At 41.3% G+C, this 24,873-nt stretch overlaps 1 protein-coding gene across 7 annotated transcripts; it reads right to left on the reverse strand.

Annotated features, from left to right (window-relative positions):
* Positions 1-1,665: 1,665 nt before the first annotated feature.
* On the reverse strand, positions 1,666-24,832 carry HPS5 (HPS5 biogenesis of lysosomal organelles complex 2 subunit 2). Of its 7 annotated transcripts, none has more exons than XM_038139193.1 (23): positions 24,746-24,832; positions 23,024-23,193; positions 22,509-22,619; positions 21,598-21,662; positions 20,776-20,968; positions 19,182-19,315; positions 18,428-18,643; positions 18,047-18,118; positions 17,723-17,811; positions 16,599-16,777; positions 16,205-16,363; positions 14,955-15,114; positions 12,818-12,941; positions 11,076-11,222; positions 10,482-10,556; positions 9,391-9,995; positions 8,130-8,253; positions 7,796-7,951; positions 7,082-7,201; positions 6,675-6,788; positions 6,249-6,355; positions 5,283-5,568; positions 1,666-4,834 (listed from the first exon to the last, which is right to left on the reverse strand). In XM_038139193.1, the coding sequence occupies exons 2-23, from the start codon at positions 23,129-23,131 to the stop codon at positions 4,774-4,776; spliced, it is 3,405 nt and encodes a 1,134-aa protein (XP_037995121.1). In that variant the 5' UTR covers positions 23,132-23,193; positions 24,746-24,832; the 3' UTR covers positions 1,666-4,773. The 7 variants fall into 7 exon arrangements, with proteins under 7 accessions (XP_037995121.1, XP_037995117.1, XP_037995119.1 ...); XM_038139189.1 differs by lacking the exon at positions 24,746-24,832 and adding an exon at positions 24,339-24,471; XM_038139191.1 differs by lacking the exon at positions 24,746-24,832 and adding an exon at positions 24,176-24,306.
* Positions 24,833-24,873: the final 41 nt, after the last annotated feature.

Raw genomic sequence — 24,873 nt, forward strand, 5'->3', positions numbered from 1 at the left:
ACACACTCTGGACTATAGAGGGTATTTTGAGTCTTACGCTGTTTCACATTCTCTCCAAACCAACATTTCTGCAAAACATGAAGGACAATGAAGACCAAAAATGCATTTCTGCAAAACATTGAGGATAATTGCAAGAAGGCAGGTGGTGGAGGGATTCTTTAGAACATCCCTGGTGTCCAGCAAGGAGGACAGCAGCAGTGACAACAGTGCTGGAGCTGAGATGAAGCTGCATCTTGGGGCTCCAGCAGGGAACAGCCTGAGCCCTGCTTTCCCATATTATTGTATTTGTAGGGTGCCCCATGACAGGAAGGAATGACGAATCTGACTCTCAGAAGGCTAATTTATTATTTTATGTTACTGTATTAAAGAATACTAAACTAAACTATACTAAAGAATACAGAACTAAACTGTTCTAAACTAAACTATACTAAAGAATAAAGAAAGGATACTTTCAGAAGGCTAAAAAGATAATAATGAAAACTTGTGACTCCAGTCTCAACACAGCTTGACCGTAACTGGCCAAAACAATTTAAATGAAACCAATGAAACAATCACCATTTGGATAAACAATCTCCAAACACATTCCACTTGTGAGCACAACACAGGAGAAGCAAATGAGATAAGAATTTATTTTCCTTTTTCTCGGAGGCTTCTCAGCTTCCCAGGAGAAAATCCTGGGCTAAGGGATTGTTCAGAAAATATGAATGTGACACCGTATCTTCTTATCCTGCACTCCAGGTCGTGACCCTTGGCTCACAGAAATGAGCTGCAGCCAACACTGCTGCTTTCACAACAGAGAGAGGCAAAGCTGCCTCTGAGCGTGGAGGAGGGTTTGAACAGAGCATTTCTTCCTGGCCTAGCAAGAAACACTGGCAGCACGTGCACACTGGGGAACACCACAGTCGGGGGGGCCTGGAGACCATTTCGTGGTTTGTACATTCTGATGCAGTTAAGATAAAACAGCAACCCCATGCTGGTTGCCCTGTAACGGTAAATATTTATGAATGCAAACTAGGTTCCACATTCCACAATTTTGCAATCTGAGAAAATCAGACTGAGAAAGGGGATGAGGTGAATTCCCAGCTCAGGTACAATATCTGCAGTTATTTCTTAATCTGGGAAAGAACAGTACCTATTTTTTTATGTCTACGTGTGCAATAATTCATTTCAAGAGTTTTGTCAAGTATTGAATATACACTACCAGTGACTTTGGGCTTATAGACATGGAGAATGACTGGAAACTTGTCTCCTTTCAGGAAGCAGATTGAAAATGCAGCTATTTATCTGAAGTAAAATTGATTTACCCATAGTAAATAGTGAAATAATGTATGATACTTTTTTCTTTGATAAAAAGAAACTAGCAGCACCAGTTTCTATCTAAAGCTGCTCCAGGCTAAGCCCCCTTTATTTATCTCTGCTTCTCCCACCACCAGGCACCCAGAAAAACCAAAGCTGAGCTGCAGCTTCCCTTCCCCATGAGGCTGCCTGAGCTGCCAGTGAGGTGTGCTCATCTGGCTGACAGGAGCCTTGCTCTGTGCAACTGAGGCACTTTCTGTTTCAGTAATTTCTGAACAGAGGACCCTCTCATTTCAGTCCCTTCACTCTACCCATATGAGATGAAAACAAAGTCATCCAGAACAGGAAACATTAATTTTCCAACTCTTCTTCAGAGAGTACATTCTCACTGTTTATTTACAGCCAAGTTAGTTGAAATGATAAACACAAGCTCACTTTAGACACAAAATCTGGACACACACTTCCCATTATGTTTTCTGTATGACCCTTATGACATGTTTTGTTTTTTAAAAAAAGCTCTAACTGGAATTTTATTTACTGTTAAAAAAAAAAAAATACCCCAATCCTCAGTCAAAGTCAACCTAGTGTACAAAACCCCCACAGAAGTAAGAAAGAGACTGATGTGTGCACAAAATACACCAAGCAAATAGAGTGGAACCATACAGAGGTAAGCCAGGCACAATTCTCAGAAATCCAGGAATTCCTCTGAGGAAGGCAAGGGGAGCACTCAGCTACACCACACACTGCATGAAGCCGAGGTAGGTAACTGTAGCAGCCCCTGAGGCAGCAGCAGCTCATCTGGCAGGGAACAGAACAGGCACCAACACCATCTGGTAGGTGCCTGGCTCCCTTTCCAAGCCTTACTGTGAGAGCACAGGGTATTCCTGATGGCACACATCCTTGTATTTCCAATGGCAGAATGTAAACCACAGAAGCTTTAAAGTTTTCTTTTTTAGAAATAGCTCTGTATTGCATTTTCCACAAGCAACACTCTGGCTGGAAGCCTGACATTTGTTGTTGCCCTGGAATCTCCCTTCCCCATGTGAAGTAACCAACCCACCACACCCAAGTTTTTCTTGCTGACAAGATGAAATAATCTGCAGACTGCATCTCTCAAAAGGCCAAACATGGTACTCACTCCTATTTTGCTTAAAGCATCATTTTGCAGCACTACAAGTGCTGTAAGTCTACATAAAAACATTCCTTATAAAGCAGTATTTTCACATCATTTTACCACAAAATTATCAAATTTTAATTAAATTTAGTTCCAATTAATGCATTACTTTTTATTTAAATGATATTTGTGAAAATTGAATACTGATCCGATGCTGTGGCTTTCTGCTTAAAATATGAGTCAGACAGTGAAGAGGATCAAAATGAGAAGCCTAAAAAGACACTCGTTCAAAGATGTATTAAATGCAGAAGAGTGCTAGTACAAAGCATAGTTATGTAAATGAGATATAAAATCCAAGTGATTTTGTGAATCTTCATATTCAACCAGATATGTAAAAAAACTTCTTCCTTGACAGCATTCATCTAAAAATACTTATGTAAACCTTCAGCTTTTAAAAATATTATTAAAATAAGTCCTCTCACTTTCCAAAATGTCAGAATTAATTGTGGAATTACCGAAGTTGACCTGGACTTCAAGAAAACCTTTTGATACTGTTTCCCACAATGTTCTCCGGGAGAAATGGGCTACTCATGGCTTGGACACGTGGACTGTTCACCAAGCAAAAAACTGATGGCCAGGCCCAGGGAGTGGTGGGAAAGGGGAGTTCCATCTATCTGGGGCATGGTCACCAGTGGTGTCCCCAGGGCTCAGTGCTGGGCCCAGTCCTGTTCAAAATCTTTCTCATGAGGGGATGGAGGGCACCCTCAGCCAGCTGCAGACACGCCAGGCTGGGTGGGAGTGTCGGTCTGCTGGAGGGCAGGAAGGCTCTGCAGAGGGATCGGGACAGGCCGGATCCATGGGCTGAGGCCGACTGTGCGAGGGTCAGCCAGGCCAAGCGCCGGGGCCTGTCCTTGGGTCACAACAGCCCCGACAGGGCCACGGGCTGAGACAGAGGGGCTGGGACCCTGCTGGGCAGAAAACAACCTGGGGGTGCTGCTGACAGCAGCTGAACACGAGCCAGCAGTGCCCAGGTAGCCAAGAAGGCCAAGGGCATCCTGGCCTGGATCAGCCATAGTGGGGCCAGCAGGACCAGGCAGGGATTGTCCCCCTGTGTGAGGCCACATCTCGAGTGCTGTGTCCAGTTCTGGGCCCCTCACTGCAAGAAAGACATTGAGGGGCTGGAGCAAGCCCAGAGAAGGGAATTTGGGGCTGGTGGAGGGTCTGGGGCACAAGTCCTGTGAAGAGCGGGTGAGGGAGCTGGGGGTGCTCAGCCTGGAGAAAAGGAGGCTCAGGGGAGACCTCATCGCTCTCTGCAACTGCCTGGAAGGAGGCTGTAGCCAGGTGGGGGTGGGTTTCTTTTTCCTAAGTAACAAGGGATAGGACAAGAAAAAAATGGCCTCAAGTTGCTCCAGGAGAACTTTTCATTGGCTATCAGGAAGCATTTTTTCACCAAAAGCGTTGTCCAGTACTGGAAAAGGCTGTCCAGGGAAGTGGTGGAGTCTCCATCCCTGGAGGCATTTAGAAGCCATGTAGATGTGGCACTTTGGGACATGACTCAGTGGTGGATTTGGCAGTGCTAGGCTAATGGTTGGACGGTTGGATCTTCAGGGTCTTTTGCAACTTAAATGACTCTGATTCTAATCCATTGTCCCGAGGTTTGCTGGAGTATCACAACTGATGTCTATGGTCACACTGCACAAACAGGTATGGGCAATTTAGAAATGCTGTGTTTGTAGTTTAACAGCGAGTTCATTTAACAAGTTTGTCTGTTAATCAGCATTTTTTAGCCATAAATCCACTACTTAAAATATTTCCCTCCCATTTTAAGACTTGGTTAATGTATTTCACATAGGCAAGGCCTCTCCATATAATTTAAGAAGGGGAAAAAAACCAATGGGGACCATAACAGACCTTTCTACAGCAACAGTAAAGGCAAATGTCATTTACAGGAAAGTTAAACAAGTATAGGCTTAGATACTTCCCAGGAATTTCTTATGTTTGCAAACAAAAAAGCAAAAAAAAATTATACACCATAATTTAATACTTAGGGGCTCATATCCCTGAACACTTAAGTTATAGACTCAGAAAATAAATTCAGCAATTTTCATCTTGGAAATCTGTAAGCTTAATTTCAAGACAAATACTGGCTTGTTTTGATGTATATTCTACAGTTCGAAAGTCTTCTCCAAAGGAATGAAAAGAACTGTCACCATTTCCAGGTCAGATACCTGCCAGATGGAGACTGGCTCAGTATAACTGAACTTTTAGACAGGAGTTTGTTATTTTAAGGGCCTGTGAAATTTAAGAGGCACTTGAATATACAGTCACTACAGTATGAAATGTTCCCAGAGTTCTCTTGTTTTCTATGCTTGCTGAGACCACAAAAACCGGTCACACCTTTCCAACATGGACTGAATCAGCGCTCTGCAAATAAAGCAAAGGGAACAAAAAAAGTCAAACAGTAAAAAGCTAACAACAGAAAGAACAACAGAGCTTTGGTTTGCTTTTTAAAGAGAAGTTTGTAAAAAACATGATGGCATTTCAGAAGTAACATCCTGACATCACCATTCACACCTTTAAAAGGAAAAGGGGAGATCAGAGTCTGTACAGGTCTTAGCAGGACAGATCTCTTTCAGACAATCTCCTTCACTTACACCTTTAATGTATGACTTCCCGTTTCCCCATTTTCAATTTTAAAATGCCTATATTGCAAAATAAACAGTTCTTAAATAATAGGAAAGCTTTCAGATGAGTCTAAAACCAAAGGTAAAAATATGAAGTACTTTATCTTCTTGTAAACCAAAAAGGAAGTTTAAAGCATGGAGGAGATCCAAAAAGAATAGTGTGGATCTTCTGCTGACACATCTCTTACCTCTGCCTTTTCTCAGCGATTCTCAGTATCTCACAGACACCAGTAAACCTCTCAGACAATTCCAGTGTCAAGCCACACTCCTGCAAGAGAGGCAAGGCTCGATTTGGGCCGATGGCCTTGGCCAGCAACAGAGCGACGTTTTCCACAGTGATGCAGTCTGGGCAGCTCGGACCTCCGTTGCTGACAGCGTTCCCGTTCTGTGGGCTGTGCTGGTGGGAAGCTGTGCTGTGCTTCCGTGCAAGATGCAGAACAAACTTCCATTCTTCTATGGTCTCTGGAATGGAACCTAGATGTAAAATGAGCTTGTTACATTATTTGTAAAACAAGGATTATTCTAAGACTACCATGTAAACTAGATCTGTACTTAAAAGGGAGGCTAGCTATTCTGTTTTACTCTGAAATTTTAGGGAACCAAGCATTATCCACAAGCAAATTGTGCACAGAAACGTACTGCCCTGACTGACTCAGTGTAAAGATTTAGTGGTGAACACACATAGCTTCACAATAGTTCAGTATTCAAGGCTTTGGATTAAGTCAAGAGACAAAGTTTTGTCCATCTTAGGGCCAGAGTGAATTTTCTTACAAGTTCTGCCTTGTGGTACAATGCTTCGCTCACCCTAACTTTGGGTGTCTGCACATGTAGTGGGGGAGTTTCATGCTGTGCAGGAAGGCTTCCTACTCCTCTGTCTACAACACCAAGGTTAACTTTTACTCCCAGTTTTTACTGATAAACAATTCAAGATTGTTTAACTTTTAAGCATTTTCTAGCACAACTGATTTCACAAAGCACAGCATGAAGTTGCAAGAGTATAACACCCATTTATGTGTTTCAAATATGCTGTACTACACACAGAGCTACAAAAACACTTCAAAATATAAAAGTTCAATTCAGCTTTGGGCAAACTGCTACATAAGGGCAGTTCCTACCTTACAGAAGTATGTTTATACAGCTTAAAAATCACTAACCATCTTCTCCATTCAACAGGCTCAAATCATCCAAATGAACAATGTTAGTAAAGGCTTCTATTCTTCTATCCAGCTCCAGACAGAGAAAAAGATATCCAGGCCAAAATCTTGAATAAGAGAGTAAAGATTTCTAGGAATCAAATACTCAGTTCAAACCAAAGTCAAGAACAATAACATGCTCATTTAAGGATCAGTAAAGACAAAAGCAACTAAATTTAATGCATGTCAGAAACAGTGTAGGGACATGAGGAATACCTCCCATTTGGTACATGAAATTGGACATTGAATATTCACCCTCAAAAAAGGAAAGTTTTTTTAAAAAAACCCTGTCCAACCAAAAAGCAGATAGGTCATTTACATTTGTATCTTCTCAGGGTCAGAATACCTACTAACCAAGTATCTAGAATTACCAAGCTTTCTCCTTACCCATGTGATTTACAGATGTCAGCCATCTTCTCTTTCATAACAAAATCAGCAGGGAGTTTAATCAAGAGCAGAATGAGCTGGCTGTAGCCCCAGGTAAACAAATGAGATCTTGGCCTAGAAGATGAGAAACTCAGTTTTAAAGCATTATTGATTTTCTTCAGAACATTACGGCAGATTCATGAAAAGAGAGGAGGAAAAGTGAATGAAACACCATGTGCAGTCTCAGTAGAGCAGTCACTCTGGAAGGTATTGCAAATAAAAGTTACTCAATCCTTTGGTTGTTTCTGCTGAACACTGCAAAATGCTCCAAGGAGTCAGTGATCCAAACTTCCACACAAAATCTAACCCAAACCAGACCTGTTAAGTCTTTCTGCTGCACTCAGGAACTTGGATGAAATCCACTTTACCTGGGATTTCCTTCCTCATCCACAGTGTTTGCCCTTTGTGGAGCATCATGAGAAACTGCCAAGCACAACCAATCCAACCGTACAGATTCTGGCTGCAGAAGAGACCTAAGCAGAAATGGCCTGGAAAACAAAGCAGACTTTAAATAAAAATTCTACCAGTTTTAACTATACCAGATATGGAGAAGCAGAGACTGTGTGTGGACAAATTAACAAAAAGAAAAAAAAAGGGGGGAGGTGTAAAATTAAGTGTGGAAAAGCCTAAAATCATTTATGTCTCTATAAACTGAGGCAACCACAGACAATCAAGTTTGCAGGTTGAGTTCCCACACATTTAGTTTGGGGTTTTTTTCAGGTTTGTGGGGTTTTTTTTGTTGGGTTTGCTTGGAGTTTTTTTTAATGTGATCTAGCCCTGGTACACTGAACTGCAGACATAGAAATAAAAAAAATCAATTGTATTAAAAGTATTATTTAGTAAATCCCTTTTAAAACTAGATACTAACCTAACAAAAACTCCAGTCTAAGGCCAACTACAACTGGCAGAATTACTTGGAACCTAATGCTTAAGAACACCAAGCAGACAGATACAGAAACACAAAAAAAGGTCCCCAAAAGCCAAAACAACAACAAAAAACCCCAACCAAAAAAACCCCAACCCTAACACAGCTACATGATGAAGAGAGCAAACAGATGAAAAGGATTCCACATTCCCCTCACCTTTCATCCTCTGGCTTTGATTTCACCAAACTATCTAAATATGCTAAAAAGTGAGCTGGATCATTCCTGCAAAGCTGTTTAATATCAGAAGGCAAAATAGAGGGGTGGAACTTGATCAAGGGCCGAAGAGCTGTTTCCCCAAATTTTTCATAAAGCCTGGAGAAAGAGAATAAAGTCTATTTTCAGCACCAAACAGCAAAATAAATTTTTCAAGATCTCCTGCAAGTTCAAAATAGTACTGAAAGGTGATCTCTTGAAGAGAGTCCAGGAATCTTCATGACATCATAAGTGAAGCAATTCCTGCCAGGAAGTTCAGAAGATTTTGGGTACAAACCTTTGAGCATGTGCCAGCAACAGTGGGCTGTCATCCCACGGCCCCAGGTCATGCAGCAGCTTCAGTATTTTCAACATATCTTCACTTTCCATTGCTAAAGCCACTGGACTTTGACAAGTTATTTCTGAAATAAATCAGCACACAAGTTACAAGATTTGGGCTTTTTTTTTTCCTTAACGTGTCCTGGCCCTCCTTTCATCCTTCTGCTGAATAACAGCTATCACTTCCATGGGAAGTTCAACATCCACCTCAATCCTGATGAAATGCAGGTATTAACGTCCAGGTACAAGTGCAGCCCAATTAAAGACAAACTGGGAATGCATACACTACTTTCACTTCTAGAGCTCTCAGAATCCAAACAGTGAAGAGATCCCCAGAAACACAAGCACCAAACACCAACCCTCGAAGCAAGATTCTGATGTTTAACTGCTCTCAGCTGGAGCAGAATCAATGCTAAGGCTTTAATTCACTCTTAAAAGAAATACATAAGGCAGAAGCTGAGTGCAGAGAACAGAAAAGTTCTGTTTTCCAATATCATCATGAAGCTTTGGTTCAATAAAACTGAAGGGGCATCAAAAAGATCAGCAAATATTTCTGTGCAACAGGGAAGTGTGAAGTGATCACAAGCCACTCATCTACACAGAACCATCTACTCCAGTTTTGTTTCATATTAATTACATTCCTTCACAGGCCAAATGCTGAAGCCCCTCCTCTCCCTTCTGCCTTGTTTCTAGAGACTTGTGATTCTAATTAGATGCTTTTGCTCTTAGAGAAGCTCATATGTTTGTAAATAGGCTGTGATTACTACAATGTTCCATTAACAAGGTTCATGCAACTAACAGGTTCAAAGTTGCAAAGTGGGAGAACAATCTCTCTCCAAGGAGCCAACAACCCTTTTTTTTTTTAAGAAATCACAGGTTATTCCGAGTTGAAAGAGACCCATGATGATCATCAAGTCCAGCTCTTAAGTGAACGGTCCATACAGGGCTTGAACCCACAATGCTGGGATTATTAGCACTACATCCTAACCAGATGAGTTAAGTTCTTCCTAAGGGAAGTATTTGGGGGAAAAACAATCAACCAAACAGCCCAAAACCAGAACAAAAACTCCCACACACCAAGCATTCTCCCCCTGCCACACTACAATAGCAGAAGAAAAATCTGCAGACCCAATTATGAGAGTCTTCAAGGTTATTTCTCTCTTTTTCTTTCTCCCAGTCTTATTTTCAGTCTAAGAAGCAATATAACACTCATCATTTACCTTTCAATCCTGCAATGTATGTTTCCCATACATTAGGGCTGGTGGCACACGTGGTTATAATGCACTGCTTTACTCTTTTTAAATCCAAAAGGAAGAAGTAGCTTTGCATAAACCTACAAGCCAAGGTCCCCGAAGCTGCTGGTGGCAGACTTCCCTCAGAGCTCTCCTCAGCCTCACCACTCCCACCAGAAAAGACACGCAGCTCAAAGCACAGAGTCGTCAGCTCCACGAGATCTTTCAGAACATCAGGTTCGATGGCACATGGAGGAGACACCTGAAAGCCACAGCCCAGAGGCCCAGTCACGTCAGTACCATTTTCACACGTGGTTTTGCTCACACAGGTGTCATCAGTGTTTTCCTTTTCAATGCAGTCTTCCAAAATATCACTCTGTTCCTTGTCTGCTGGGTCTCTGTCAGCTGGAGCCACTTGCAGGTTTTCCTCCAGAACTGCCCTCTGATCTTCAGCACACACAGCCTTGCTTTTGTTAACAGACAAAGCAGAATGCTCCTGGCTGAATTTTTCTTCTAAATAGACAAGCCATTCCTGTAAGACCCTCCTCATACATTGAGGTTCTAACAAAACCAGCGGATCCTGGAGCTTGGCTCTGCAGCATAAAAAAGAAGCTTGCTAAGTTAAACAATTATAAGATGCCAAAAGTGAAGTTTCAAATATGCTTTGTGTAACTATACTCCTACACTTGACTTGGAGTCAGTTGTTTAGTTTCTTGTGATTTTTTCAAATAGAATTTAAGCTACTTCACGCTGTCCACATTTGAACTCAGCACATTTTGAGCTCCCTAGGATTTCTTTCAGAATGAATTTTTATTTGTGATTTTAATTTTTTAAACTATGCCCATACTTGAGACAAAGGAATAACACTAGAAGAGCTTTTAGTGAGTTTTGCTTGGTTTTAAAAAGAGGAATTGAATCATTCACCAAATGAGATCCCTTCAGGTTATGTTAATAGACATTCAGAGCATCACTCTTACATGCATGTAAAACAAATAAAAAGAAAAAAATTTAAAAACCCAATCATTTTTTTTTCTACCAAAGGCATACATATCTATCCAGTAAAAAGTTTCTCTGCTTACATGGTTTCTGCTGTTGCAGCCTTGAGATCTCTCAGATGGTCCTCCTCAGGAAGCTGGCAGTTCTGGAGTTCTGACCTAGAAAAGCACATTCATTTCAGTCTTATCTGAAGTGTTAACTTCAATAATTTAAGTGAGGATTTCCTGAAAAATTTCCTCAACACTAATTCCTTTATTAAACACAAAGCTATCACTTCTAAGAAGGAAAAGCTCAACAGAAATTATGGATAAACTGGGCATGAAGAGCAACAGATAACACTATTTTTGTGGCTTTCTATTACTGCTTCTACTCCAGCTACAGCAGATTTCTGCAGGTATTGAACAAAAACCAGTACCATGCCACTGTATGAAAGTTAGTCCAAAGTGCTAAATAAGCACTGGAATATGAAATTACTTAGCTATGGCTTAGCTTAGTATTCATTGCCTCATCAGCTCTAAGAAAGAAGATGGGAGAGCCACTGAAACCCACGATAGGAATGAAGGCAGCTGGAAAAACCTAACGCCAAGTTCCTCACTCCGTTTGAAAGAATTTTTTCCATCCTCTGGACATCCAGCAAATGCTGGACAGCTGCTAAGAAAATGTGATTTTGTACTCACTCTTTTTCTTCCTGGGGAGATGCTACTGGATTAAGAGTTAACTCTGGCAGCTGCTCATCATCCTTTGCTTCATGCTTCCCTCTAGATTCAGGACTTATATGAAGTGTGCCAATCTTTTCCGTGGTTTTGCGTACAAAGCTGGAAACACTAGGAATCACAAGTTCAAACATTTAACATCAGAAGTTCAGAAGCAAACAAACCAAGCACATCATTTCAGAGACTTTATAATCTGAAGAACTCTTGAGAAAAGGATGAGAGCAGTGATGACCAACACGAACAAAACTAACTAAGAACCTGCTCATAATTCATACTCCAGCCATGATAATGTTTTCCTCACAGAATATGAACCTGAAATGGTTAACACTCCTGCTGGAGAAGCAGGATCACATACCAATGTTAGCCATAGATTTTTGACATGTATTTGTAACTTGTATAAAAATAAACGCAGATTAGCTACGCTGTGTTTTAAAGATTTTAAACGTAAAGCATCTTTAGGAAATTATGTCACTCCTAGTGGTAACAAACCACTTGACAATGCTTGAATTAATTCTTCAGATTACAAAGCTCACCAACAACATCCTTTTCACTCAGCAGTCCCCATTCCTTCAGGTATTTTATTGAAGGAAAAGCTCAATGAACATACCAGAACTCAATTATTTCTACCACTGCCACAAAGAGAACTATGTCAACAAGATTTGGACAGAAAAATAAGCTTCCTGCTTTCTGCTCTAGAGCTAATAAAAAAAAATCCCAAAAATCCCAACTCAACACAATTAACTGCAAATATGATAGTATTTCATTTAATAATTAATTGCATGTAGTGAATACTTGAAAATGTAGCTTTCATTATTAGCAGAAACGCTCATTACTAGTAAAGTCCTCAAGGCTGCTTACAGAAAGAACTCAAAGCATTTCATGTACTTCTGATGTTTATTCTGAGACCCTCACACTGCTGATAGCAGCCACAATTCTTTGTTGCAGGACACGATTTACATACTCAGGTGATTAAGGGAAGGCTGAGCAATTTTTCAGACCATTGCCAGGCCAGAGACATTTTAGCTAAATAATTAACATACAGCACTTTCACAGAAATTAAATAATATATTTAAAACCATCACCTTTGTATTTGTACACCCACCCCCTAATCCTCCATTTTTCTTAAAAAGAGTTTTTAAATACCAATGTGATTTATACATAAAATGGATACAGATCTAATTGCAGCAGGTGTAAGCTACCATTATTCCATAAGTGTTTGGGAAACCAATTAGATCCACTTAAAGTTCATGTGGGGATAGGACAGATCACTTTGCAAGTGTGTTTTAGCAATATCTATCTGCTTTGAATATTTTAATGTTTGTCCCTATGCAACATAAGAAGCCTTCCCCCTAAGATACAGGGAGGCAAAATCCAAAAACAATATTCAGTAAATTTTCCTTTGAATACAAACCACAACCAGTTTACAGAGTAACAGTAAATATTCCTAGACGTGTAACAATTATTAACTGTTTAAAACTGAGGTTGAAGTCTTGGCTCCCCTGAAGCTACAAGCAGCTCTTTGTATCTTCACTAGAGCCAAGATGAAGATTTAAACTGCCTGGCAAACCTGACTGCAGCTCTGGTGTTCCAGTTCAGGTGTTAGATGTTTGCAGAACAGGGCATGAACTAAACCACACAATGCTACAAATCCAGGGGACAGAAGAGGGCAAGATGTAATGGATGAGTGAACCTGCTGCATGTTTTACCTTTCTTTGACAGCTTGGAGAGAGACGAGAGGAGATGGGGAACGGAATGACAAAGGAATACTGAATGGGAGAAATGTCTCATTCCGGTCAGTCTCAACCACCACAGATGCATGAGATACGTTCTCTGACAAATGGAATTGAAATAAAAAGTCATGAAACAGTGACCTAGCAAAAAAATGGAACACTGAAATGACATACAAGTCACTAATTCATTAATGGATAACCTGCTCACCATACTTTCCTTTTTAATACTCAAGAATGCATGGAGCCAGGTTTCAAGGGCCGTTTTACTAGTGCCTTTGAACCTAGTTAAGTCTGCTTTATTAACAGTGTTTTGGCTTTATAGCAAGAAAAATAAAGATGAACAACAGTATAAAAGCTATCTCCTAAAATTAGACTTACGGATCATTTAGAGGACAAAATGTTCATTTAATCCACTGAGTTATTTATACACCTAGGAAAATTAAGTATTGTGGCATATATCAATTCACAACCGATTGTCAAGTCAGTTGTGACCATCATTTCCAAAAACTAAATCCCACGTGAACAGAGAGACACATAAGCCATGATCAGGGTATAAATCACCCTCTTATTTGAAAGGACTCAAAAATCTAAGTGAGCCCACAGCTCTCTGGTTTTTGATAAGAATCACAGGAAATACAGAATCACTGACTATTTCCTTTTCTTTCCCATACCCCTAACAATATTTACAATGTGTTTTGCTTCATAATTTCCTGTTACAAGCCCACACTGTATCTTTAAGTGAGGTCAACATGAAAAAAGGGATCATTTTAAGCCAGGATAACACTGCATTTTGCAACAGTCAGCAGTAACCACAGCGTTGAGATGAAAAGATGCTGCCCTGTTACAGAAAATCTACCAACAGTGCCTAAAGGTCACAACTGACTTTACAATTGGCTGTAAATAAGGCTGCTTTTGTTCATCATGCAGACTAGAAACCTTAAAACACATTACATCTTATGTCATTGTGAGCCGGGGAACACTAAGTCCGTTTCTTCCAAATACCAAATCAAGTGCTCGTGCTTCAAGAACCATCTAGAACTTCTCTACTTGGAAATAATCAGCAAATTTGTCATCTCTTGTGGAACACACAGAACCTTTCTATCTTCTGACATTCAAAAATTAAGTCACCTGAATTCTGACTTTTAATGTTGGGAATGATGCACTTCAGAGTTTGCTCACTTGTTTTTACGGTGATGTAGGTAAAGAGGCACACGTACACCTAAGTGTATCTCACTCAGCAGGACAACACTACTGACAAGTAGGGGACTAAATATCAATTTCTGCACTTTCCCTCCTCAGTGTGGTTTTCTCCAAAGCATCCAAATTCTCTCCATCCTCAACTGGCACCTACTCCTTTCAGAAGCTAAAAAATAGTCTTTTTATAGGAAAGCCTCTCTATCATACTTAGTTCTAAGGCAGCTCCTCCCAATCCCAAGCAGAGCAGAGAACAAGATACATTACAGTCTCACTCTAGGTCAAGTCCAGTGACAGGCATTTGTCAGAAAGTAAAAAAAGCTTCCTGCATGGGCTAAATGTTAGTTATTCACTATTCTAGCACACCCACAACACTAATGTTTACATGTGTAAGAGATGATCCCATGTACAAAGGAAACCCTGTGAGAAAGTTAAGGACACTTATCAGAATCCTTCTGCAGGAATCTCCTTCTGAAGAAATGTAAGCCAGAATCCAGACTAAGAAATTCTTTTCTGGAACAAATATTACAGAAGGATACTGGTAGCAAACAAATCTTGTTTGAAGCTCAACTGATACTGGCATAGGCAGTTAAAAGAATCTTAGCACTAATGTTCAATTACACATGGAGAGGGGGAAGCTGGAGTGAAGCCCATGCTTGGTAAAGCCCTCCAGACCTTTTGTTTTGTTTCACTGGGTTTTGTTTGCTTTTAAGCCTGGATTCTGTGGAGCCACCTTTTCAACCCAATGTTTCAGGAAGGATTTTGGCCAGAAGGTGGGGTGACTCTATCAATTGATCAAAATACATGTATTAATAATTAATAACTTGAAAGTGGAAAGTAAGAGCACAGAGCCAACGCAGTGGAATTCTTGTAGAATGAACAAACACAGTCAACAAACATTTTCATTAAGAAACATTACCAAGTTCTAGTTGTTCATCTTCATGGTGTGCAGGAAATTCTTTAAGTCTCTCATCTTCTGAGAACGTTTGACTGTGGAGGGAACATGAGTCTTCATCTGACTGACTGCCCCTTCGACTGATAACACGGTAGATTCCAGAGTCTAAGACACTGAAGCTTTCCTGTCAGACCAAGGAGGGGAGTTAGACATCATGTGAGTTGCACTTCTTTGTTCAACTGTCTGCAATGAACTCAACCAACTGTACCCACACAAATAACCTCAGAGCATTTCCTAATTCACTGCCTGGAAAACTCCTATTTAACAGAGTACTTCTACCATATCCAGAATGGAAAAGGACACAGATGCCAGCAAGTGTGCAGTTCAGTGATTTTAAAAAGATGTGTGTGCTGCAATTGCTTTTAGGAAAGCAGCCTATGGAACAACTGGTGTACCCAGTGCAAGGCAAATCCCACCTCAGCTTTAGTCCTGCAGTCAAGACTGCCACTTCACCCCTTTGTAGCTGCATGCCCAAGAATCTTCCTTCCTGCTGGTCAGCCATACCCAGCTAGCACAATTACAGACCCCACAAAACTATTCCATTTCAAGACCAACCACATTTTTTTGCTCATGGTCAGTCTACATGGTTTACTTTCACAGTGGCTAATGAAGAAAAACTTGTCTACCACATCAAGATTTACATTACTTGTATTTACATTACTTGGATTTTTAAACTTTCCTTTCAAACACGGTTAAGTGAAAGCAGGAGCTGATACTGTATAAACTATGAAACGTTTCCCCTTTCTGGAAAAGCAGCTGTATATTTATTAGAAATATTCTTTGATTTTTTTTTTTAGAGCTTTCTCCTTAAGCTTCTTAGAGTGCAACAATTTTTTACATAGGGCTAAGATAGCTTTGAGCATTCATTCATTTTCATCATATAAAACTAGAGTTATAAGCAAGACTATCTTTGCTGAAGCACATTAAAACATTAAACAGAGCTGTGGAAAAAGCCATCTTCATATCAATCTTTGTCCACGTCTCAGTCATTAGCCCTAAATTAATATGGGAAAGAGGCAGAGGAATGAGCTTACAGAACACAAGTAGTGGTGTTTCATACCTCTTCACCCCACCTAGTTTTAGAATGCAGCATTATGGGCTGTAGTAGACAGAGTAGAAATGAAAGCCTCAGCTTACAAGTGAGCAACAAGGTGACTTCCAGCCATAAAGATAAAACCTTTGGATAACATTTTTGACACTACCAATACACTTACATGAGATGAAATACTGCTCCTTCTACTGCTGCATGCAGAATCTAGAGGTTCCAACTTTGCAATCAGTTCTTCCAGTTGTGCAGTGAGATCTTGCTGGGTTGAAGCATCCAGCTGAGACTTCAAGTGTTCCAGCTTGTCTAGAGGCAAATTTTTTCTTGCCTAAAAGAACACAAGAAATAATAATGCTTCTGTTTCAAATGCACATGTGAAAACAAAAGATACCATATATGCAGGATGACTTTCACCCCTAAAGTATAATGTTTAAATAACTTTAAAAACTCCAACAAAATGAATCTCGGTGACCATGAAACTTAACGGAGGACAGGAAACTTAAAGGGGGGACAGGAAAGACAGTGAAGTTGTATTGCACATTTACAAAGAGGTATTTACTTACTCTGCAAGAAACAATTGAATTTTGGAAGAGACAAGAGACCCTGGCAGCAAGGGTCCAGAATCCTCTTCTCATCAGACGCTCTATGCAGCGATCGACCAGCAGGAGGGAGAGGTGCACAACTTTTCCATTTGTATGCAGACAGAACAACTCACTCTTGTAAACTGCAATATCCTGAATATCTGCAAAACCACACACAGAGCAATGCCTGAAGGACTTAAATCATTAATCAACACTCCTTTCTGTCCTTGAAAGAAGGTGAAAGCATATTCCCACCTGACTGCAAATGAGTGCAAAGCATGAGATACATGGGGAAAACAAACACTGAGGAGTGCTGACCTAGCACCTGATCACTATAAAACAGTGTCAAAACTATCTAGAGTTGCATTTCTAGAAAACATTCAAAAAATACACTAAATTACCAAAAAGCTTCCTTTTGCTCTGAGATGAAAAACTAAAGCCTGATAAAGACAACAAATACATAATTGTTAGCTTTGAAACAGAAGGAAAATATTCACTGGTAAAAAAACCCAAAACTTTGGCCTTTCAGAAGTTTTCAAATGCAATACTTATGCTGTATGCAAACACTCCACAACAAAGGTACTGCAAAATGGGGAGAAGGGGAAAGACTGACTGGCAATAACTACTGGAGGACTCTGTTTATAGCCAAACACATCAATGTTTATGAAGGTTCACTCATTTGCCAAATAAATACATTCTCTGTATGCAATTTAGACAGGTTTTAGGAAAAAAAAAATCAGGTTTTAAACTTTCAGCAGCCAGCTTATCCCTCACAGGACACTGACAATGAGCCTGAGTAAAGAGAAAAGGATGCTGCAGGTTAATCACCTGTATTTTAACTACTGTATGTTATGAGTCACTCTACACCTTATTTTGTTTCTCCAGAAGCATGTTTTGATATCTATGGAAGGAGGGGTTGGCTGAAGGAGGCAGAGAGATAGTTAATATTCAAGGATATACCAGACAGATGACAAGTTTTTTACAAATATTCTGCCATCCAGCTGCAGAAATTGAGCTTGAATAGCTTCCATGTTAGGCAAGGACTTCAGGAATGACCAGTGTAACAGACAATGTCACAAAGCAATGTCTAAGAATCTTTAGTTTACCTTTAACTTCACTCCAGAGTAAGACTTGAAGGCTTTGGGGAAGAAAAATATAAATGCCTCTTTCTGTCCAGGTCACCACACAGTGCTCACTGCAATTAAAGTATATGCTAATGAAGCAACAGTCAATTGTGGTAAAATTTTTTAAAATTGTAAAACATGTAGGGATTGCATTGGCTTAAGTATAGCAAGTGAGATGTGAGACAGGTTTAGCATGATACTTGGGAAATTCTTATGCAAAAACCTGAAGTTGGTAATATAAATTAGGAGAATATATAATTTTTTAAGCCTACTTTATCAACAGGAAGCTATGCTGTCAATACTCACGTCAAATACAGCAGCTTGGGGAAAGATAAAGACTGTGGTGAGCAGCTGGAACCAGTATAATGAGGATCCTGCCTACAAAATAAAATTATTATCAACTACAAGCATAACTACAATACCATTACTTTCTAAAATTCTTAATCCCGTAAATACATGGCTGGCTTAAATAAACATAGTCTCATGACAGCAGCATTCATTGTGCTCACAGACATAGCTGCAGAATCAAGGTTTTGGCAGTTTGGTAATTACTGGTTACACCTCTTAGAGGACTGTATTAAGATGACAACTAGGATTAACATTTGACTGAAGCAGGAGTTGATTTAGTCTTTCCAGTCTTAGGGACGTCCCAAACAAGTTTAACACTGGTAACACTCATGTTTCTACCTGAGAGTAACAACAGGCAGAGGTGGTGATGAGAGCAGCTGCTTGAACTGATGTGTGCTTTGCACTTCCCCATCAAAGTTCACCTCCCACATCCTCGAGCCAGGTCGAGCACAGTATATTAATGGCTGCTGATTCCCACTGTTTTTTCCAACAGGGAAGAAACATGCTCCAAATTCCCCATCTCTCTCTTTGTTACCAATCTTCCAGAACTTCTCTCTAGAGGGGGAAAAAATATACTTGTTAAGTAAGGCAGCATTATTAAAAGCTTTAATTAATTTTATGTTTTTTCTTATTTTGGTGCTTAAAAAAATCTGTAATGAATATTACAAAGCCTGCCCAAAGTTATACAAGACAGGGTGCAGAAATATTCATTAGCTGAAATGAATGCTCAGATCAAAGGGGTTTTTTTTCAGCAGAACCAGTTGTTCAACCTAGTGATGGGAAGGTGGGAGCATTCCCAGAAATCATTTCCAATCATATGAAAAATAAGACAGTGATTATGAATAGTCAGCATGAATTCATGGAAGGGAAATCATGTTAACAGCCCTCTACAACAGAATGACTGGCTGGGTAGTTGAGGGGAGAACAGCAGATGTTGTTTATCTTGATTTCAGTAAAACTTTTGACACTACCCCTCCCAACATCTTCAGAAACAGACTGAGGGAGCATGAGCTAGGTAGAGAGACATTGATGTCATTTCAGAAACTGTGTGTGACTCTGAAGCCCAGTATTTCAGAAATAAAACAGAACTTGCCTCTCAGTATCACATAAATAAGTGCGGGTAAGTGAAGATATGAGCAGTCTTCCATCCAAATAATCCAGCTGAACCACCCGAGAATCTACAGTGGTTATAATCTGGACAGGAAACATCACAAAAGTAGCTGCAGCCTACAGTTAAAAAAGAAAAAAAAAAAAGGAGAAAACATGCTGGTGGTCTTCAGTTCAAAGTTAAGACTGTTTCATTATGTTAAAATAGCAAAATTCAGAAAAGACTAAGGTATGCTATGAATACACAGCATAAGACCGAGCAGTGCCTTTCTTCTGTCTTTACCAAGCAAGGCTACAATGCTCAGAAGCACAGAAGTCTAAATCCTCCTTTTCCCAAAAACAATATTGAAGATTAAAGAAAAAAATAGTCATATCCCTGTAGCATCCTGATATTCCTTTATAAAAGGTTTTTTTCTGTAACATTAAGAAAGAGTTTTATTCCTGCTATTGTAAGCTTTGTGCTTTTTTTCCAATTCTCCCCACAAGTATGCTGAGCTAGCAGTTTCATGGAAACAGACCAGAGGGATTAATTGATACAAAAAATAACTTCTACTGGAATTAGATTGTTCAGAAATTCACCTTCTTTGTTACCCTGCCACAAATTATCCAGATCCTACTTATCCTACCAGTGTCTCAGCCTGCATGGGTGGATGAACAGTCTCAGATAGACTTATGGATAAGGAAACTGGGAACTGCATTTGAATTTGCTGTCAGACAGTCACCATTTTTGCCAGCTTAGAGTTGTTTTCCCTTCTTAGGAATATGACAAAGTGCATTATCTGAGAAATCCAACAATCCTGTTCCTTTAACAAACACAGATTCCATGGGCTTTGCCCTTTTCTCCTCCCACAGCTGACTTTCCCCCTGCTCTTTATTTGGATATAATAACGGTCTTGCTACTTTTAAGTCAATTTTCCATCAAAACATTCCATGAGGGTTAGAAAGCACCTGGACGAACACAACTATTTCCAGGTTCTGCTCCTTTTTACTGATGAAAAAGAAAGGAGCCAGTAGAAGTAAAAGCTAAAGAACACTCAAGGGCTAGAAATCAGGCTGCTATCACTAACAGGCGTGTCCTTTGCACAAAATATAAAGCATGTAGGCTCAATGACCACGTACCATTTATTTTGTCTAATCCAGACATTTAAGAAAGAGAGCATCCAGACAAAGCCAAGCAAGATCAGGATCTGGGACTGCTCTTTCTCTGACCAACAGCTGAATTGAAACTGAAACTAACAGCTGAACCTGTAGCTGGAGTCTAGGGAATCCAATAGGCTCAAAAACACAAGCCCCTTAACTTTGATACTTGTTAATTTCCAGAAGCAGGAGATTGACCAGTTTTTAATTCTGAGCATTTGGAAGTTGCATTACTAAAATCCATAGAATACGGATGGAGGGAGTTCATGGGTCAGGATTTCTATGGTTGTCTCAAGAGACTGGTTCTTAATCCCAATAGTTAAAGCTACCAGAACTTCATTAGCTGTCAAGTCCCACTCTGCTCCACTTTGCTAAAATAAACAAAGAGATTCCACACACCACCCCCAGTGAATTAAGCTCAATCAAAGTATGCACCATTTTACCTTCCCTTGTTTCGACGTGTTAATCTTGATGGCTGACACTTTCCCCACATGATCTCCTACAAAAACTCGAAGGGCAGCTGTATCCCAGCACAGAGCTGTGACTTTTCTGCCCTTATGCTCTGAGGAAACATAAATCCGTTCTGGCTTCCCACGACGTTCCTGATTCAGCTCCCAGACTACTACAAGGCCTTGGCTACAACAAGTTAAAAAGAGAACACAAGTTGAAAATAAAAGTCTTCTAAAGTTTTATCAGTTAATAAAGATGCTTTTTCCCAAAGAAAGAGGAAATGCAAGCAAAGCAGCATGCCTCAGAGCTGGCTCTGTTTGAGGCTGCGTGATTTCAACAAGTGTCACACTTAATTCTGGAGAAGAGTAAGTGTCCTTCTTTGCACTGCAATGTATAAGCAGCTTTGTAAGGCTACTCTTACAGTTACTACACTTGCAAGTAAGGATGTGGAAAAACATTTAAATGGATTTTAATAAATATAAGTGGAATTAGTTATCAATCTCACTTTGCCATGTTAATGAAAATGCTTTTTATGCTAAAAGGTCTCAGAAAGACATTTATCATCATAATTTCACATGCATGACCTCTGCCACAGGTGTTCTGTTTCAGAAATAATACTTAACCTAGAATGACTACTACAAAAAAAAAAAAAAAAAAAAAAAGGCAAACTGTCTGTGCAGAGAATTATCCTGTAGTGGCCTCTACCAGTTAACCTGGTAAGTTAACTCTGAGTTCTCAGCAGCTGCCCACGTCTGAAACTTGAAGCTTCTTAAAAATATTAATCCAGTGCTCAGATTTGTGAGTAGACCACTCACCTGGTGGCAACAGCAACATAGTCTTCATCATGCAAACAACAGGCCACCCGGGAAATGGCACCCTCCTGAAAGCAAGCATGGGAGTGAGAGCAGGTGAAACTTGTTCCTGTACTGCCACTACCACCATGCAGCCTCATCTCTAAGATATAAACCAGATTCATGCCAACAGATGCTACCACTCTGCTGTGATGGGGTTGGCTTTTACTGTTTGCTTGGGTTTTGTTTGCAAACACTGAGTTTACTCCAAGATGCAGCTGACAACAGCACAACAACATCAAGAGCAAGGACTGCAGTGAGTTCTCTGATTTAGGAAGCACAGAAATCGCTCTTCTGTCCTCGCACCTTTGGAATCTGTTTTGACAGAATTAAGTGAGGTGCTCCCAGCCTTAAAAAACTAGCTGCATTCATGCTATAGTGGAAGCAGCAGGGGCTCCTAGGAAACAGCACCTTGCTGTACAAATAACAATCCCTGTTTCACAATCTCTTTCAGCAACATTTAAGTCAGCCTATCTTTTCTTCGCTTATCTAGGCATGTCACAGTTTGAGCACTCAAACACTGGAAGTTATCTACTGGTGAGTTGCTCTGGTTTCATATTCAAAATTTTCTTCTACTCCTTAAATATTCAGGTGACTTTGTTGCTGCTTGTTAAAAAGCAAGAATTTGAAAAACAAAGGTCTGACACTCCAAAGTTTGTATTTTTCACACCTCATGAAATCTAATATTCCACATACTCTGGGGATACCCTCCAGAACCACAACCTATTTTAAACACAGCAGTCCAAAACGTCACCTTCTTTGGACAACCCAGTAAGCTGAAGGGGCCTACTGACTCCTAAAATACGCTAACTTGAAATAATGTTTCTTTCCTGGCCCCATTTTTGGAAATTTTCATTTAAAATTCTTAACCTTACCTTGTGAGTGAGAAAGAGCCTTTGCTTCCAACCATCCTTCTGGATAAGATTCAGCCCTCCTCCTGAGCTGCCTAGAGCCAGCCATCTCTTTGACACATCTATACACGTGCACTGAAGGAATAAAAATCATAATGAATAATCTGGTAAATTCGGATCACAGCATCTTTTTCTTCCATTATTATGGTGGGTTTTTTAAAGGGTCCATTGTTTGCCAGCTGTGTGTACCACTCCTGAAGCACTGGCAGTGAAGATTATTAAACAGCACTTTGCAACTGGAGCAAACAGTGTAAGCTGTGTCAGGCTGTGTTATGTACCCACAGCTGCATTAAGGAAACACACACAAAGTAACAGGGTCCACTATCTTCACTCCTTCTTCCCAAAGTACTCCCCCCCCCCAGTAAGACAGCATGCACACACCCCAAAAAGAGTTAGATTAATCCTACAGCTTAATCAAATAATTAACCAAATGGCTAAAAATTTAGAAAATAAAAAAAAACCATACACCACAAACTCACCTTAAGACGACTGGAATCCAACCGGAGCGCAGAAAGCAGCGGATCCAAACACTCCAACTCTGCCAAGACATGGTTGTAAGAGTCTGGAATTACTGGCACAGAGGCCATGGATGCACGCGACTAGTGCTGCTCACTCATGGGTGCATTATGGCTCCAGCTTTTAGCTGTACCTACCAAAAATAAAGTTCTTGATTAGTTCACTTTTTAGTACTCAAGCTGGTGTTCTGTGCTTAAAGAAACACCAAGTGTTTTCCTGCTCAAAAACCATCAGTTTTCAGTTCAGCAAAAAGAGGCCCAAGGGCTGGAAAACAAGACTCCTGCTTCATTTATGAGAAGTCTTTGTTCAAGTTCGTTTCTGAAGACTTAAACTATCAGATAACCCACCTGGAAATATTTAAAATGTAGCTATAGTTACATCTGCCTGTGAAACAAGTCAACATACACCTTGTTTTCTGGAAAAATTCACTTTTCCCCACAGCACTCACCCTTGATTTGAAATGAACTTTCTCAAGGAAAACATTTAGGATTGGCATTTTCTAACTATATCATATTCTCCCCCAAAAGTAAATTTAAAGAGCATTATTCTCAAGTTACAGTAAATTTAGAATTAGCTGCATTTGTGCATTTTGATACAATTATAAGCTATCCTCTCCACCGCATGTCTTTTCCCGCATTCAAGAGATAATACACAGTGAAAACCAAGAATTAAATAACTACTGAAATCACCACCTCATATTTTTCCTAAGCAGCACATACTTTAAAACATAAAAAACTTCTTGTTGAGTTTAAAGCGTAAACCTGTACATTGCTTAACAAAACGCTAAACCTGTTACACTGCACAGGCAAGTCCGGGAATTTCTAAGTAACCTTTACTATGCGGTCCCATAAATTAAGGAACTCCCTCCCAGAAAAGTCATGGGAGAAATTGACATTTCCTCTAAAGGAAAGCGAGCGCTCACTCTCACCAGGCACTAGGAAAAGGGAAGACGCACATTCAGCCAACGAAACTAAAAGTTATTTCTTCTAAATTCTCTAAGCGTTTTAAAAACCTCAATGGCCATCTGCCTGCCCGCTCTCTGCTACATCCCGCCCGTGCGGCCCTGAGCGGCCGGCCGGGGCTCAGCCGCAACACCACGGGACGGTCTCCCGCACCCGGAGCAAGGCGAAGGATCGCAAAGGACAGAAGGACCCTCCCGCACCCCTTCAGAGACCGCGAGGAGGGGGCGAGAGCCGAGCCCCGGCGGGGCACAGCAAGCACGGCTGGCTCTCACCCGCTCTCCGCGCCTCTCGCCCGCTCTCCGCGCCGCTCCCTCACCGCGCTGGCCGCCGCCGCTCGCGCCGCCGCCTCCAAACAGCGCGGCCACGTGACCCGCGGGAGGGCGGGGCGGGAGCGCGCGCCCGCTCCGCGCCGCATCACGCGCCGCCCGCGCGGAAGCCGGGGGAGGAGGAGGAGGAGGAGGAAGCGGCGTCACGCGCGCGCACCCGCCGCCGGCCACGTGACGCCGTGACGCGCGCGGCGCCCCCTCCCTCCCGGCGCGCGGGCCGGGGCCGAGGGGAGGCCCCTCCCCCGCAGCGAGGCGGCGCCGCCGACCCGGGAGCGGAGCAGGACGGGCCGCCGGGGCCGACGGCGGGCGACGAGCGGGGCCCGCGCGGACGGGTGACGGCGCGAAACGGGCCGGGCCGGGCGCGGCGGGGATGGGGGCGGGGGGGCGGTGGCGGTACCGTTTTACTGCCGCGTAACTGCCCCCTCCGCCCGCCGCCGTCATGGCGACGGGGGAGCGGCCGCCACGTGACCGGGGCGGGGGCCGGGAGGGGCGCCGGCGCCACGTGACCGCCGGGGACGCGCGGCT

Source organism: Motacilla alba, chromosome 5 (genome assembly GCF_015832195.1).
Source record: "Motacilla alba alba isolate MOTALB_02 chromosome 5, Motacilla_alba_V1.0_pri, whole genome shotgun sequence".
In the NCBI taxonomy this organism is placed as follows: domain Eukaryota; kingdom Metazoa; phylum Chordata; class Aves; order Passeriformes; family Motacillidae; genus Motacilla; species Motacilla alba.

Excerpts from the sequence above, each read along its gene's own strand:
- HPS5 (XM_038139193.1), bottom strand. The coding sequence starts at position 23,131 with ATGGCCTCTGTGCCAGTAATTCCAGACTCTTACAACCATGTCTTGGCA. Across the intron at positions 16,364-16,598 it reads ATTCAATTGTTTCTTGCAGA|GCAAGAAAAAATTTGCCTCT; the intron begins GTAAGTAAATAC and ends GTGTTCTTTTAG. Across the intron at positions 6,789-7,081 it reads GATGAGGAAGGAAATCCCAG|GCCAAGATCTCATTTGTTTA; the intron begins GTAAAGTGGATT and ends CTCATCTTCTAG.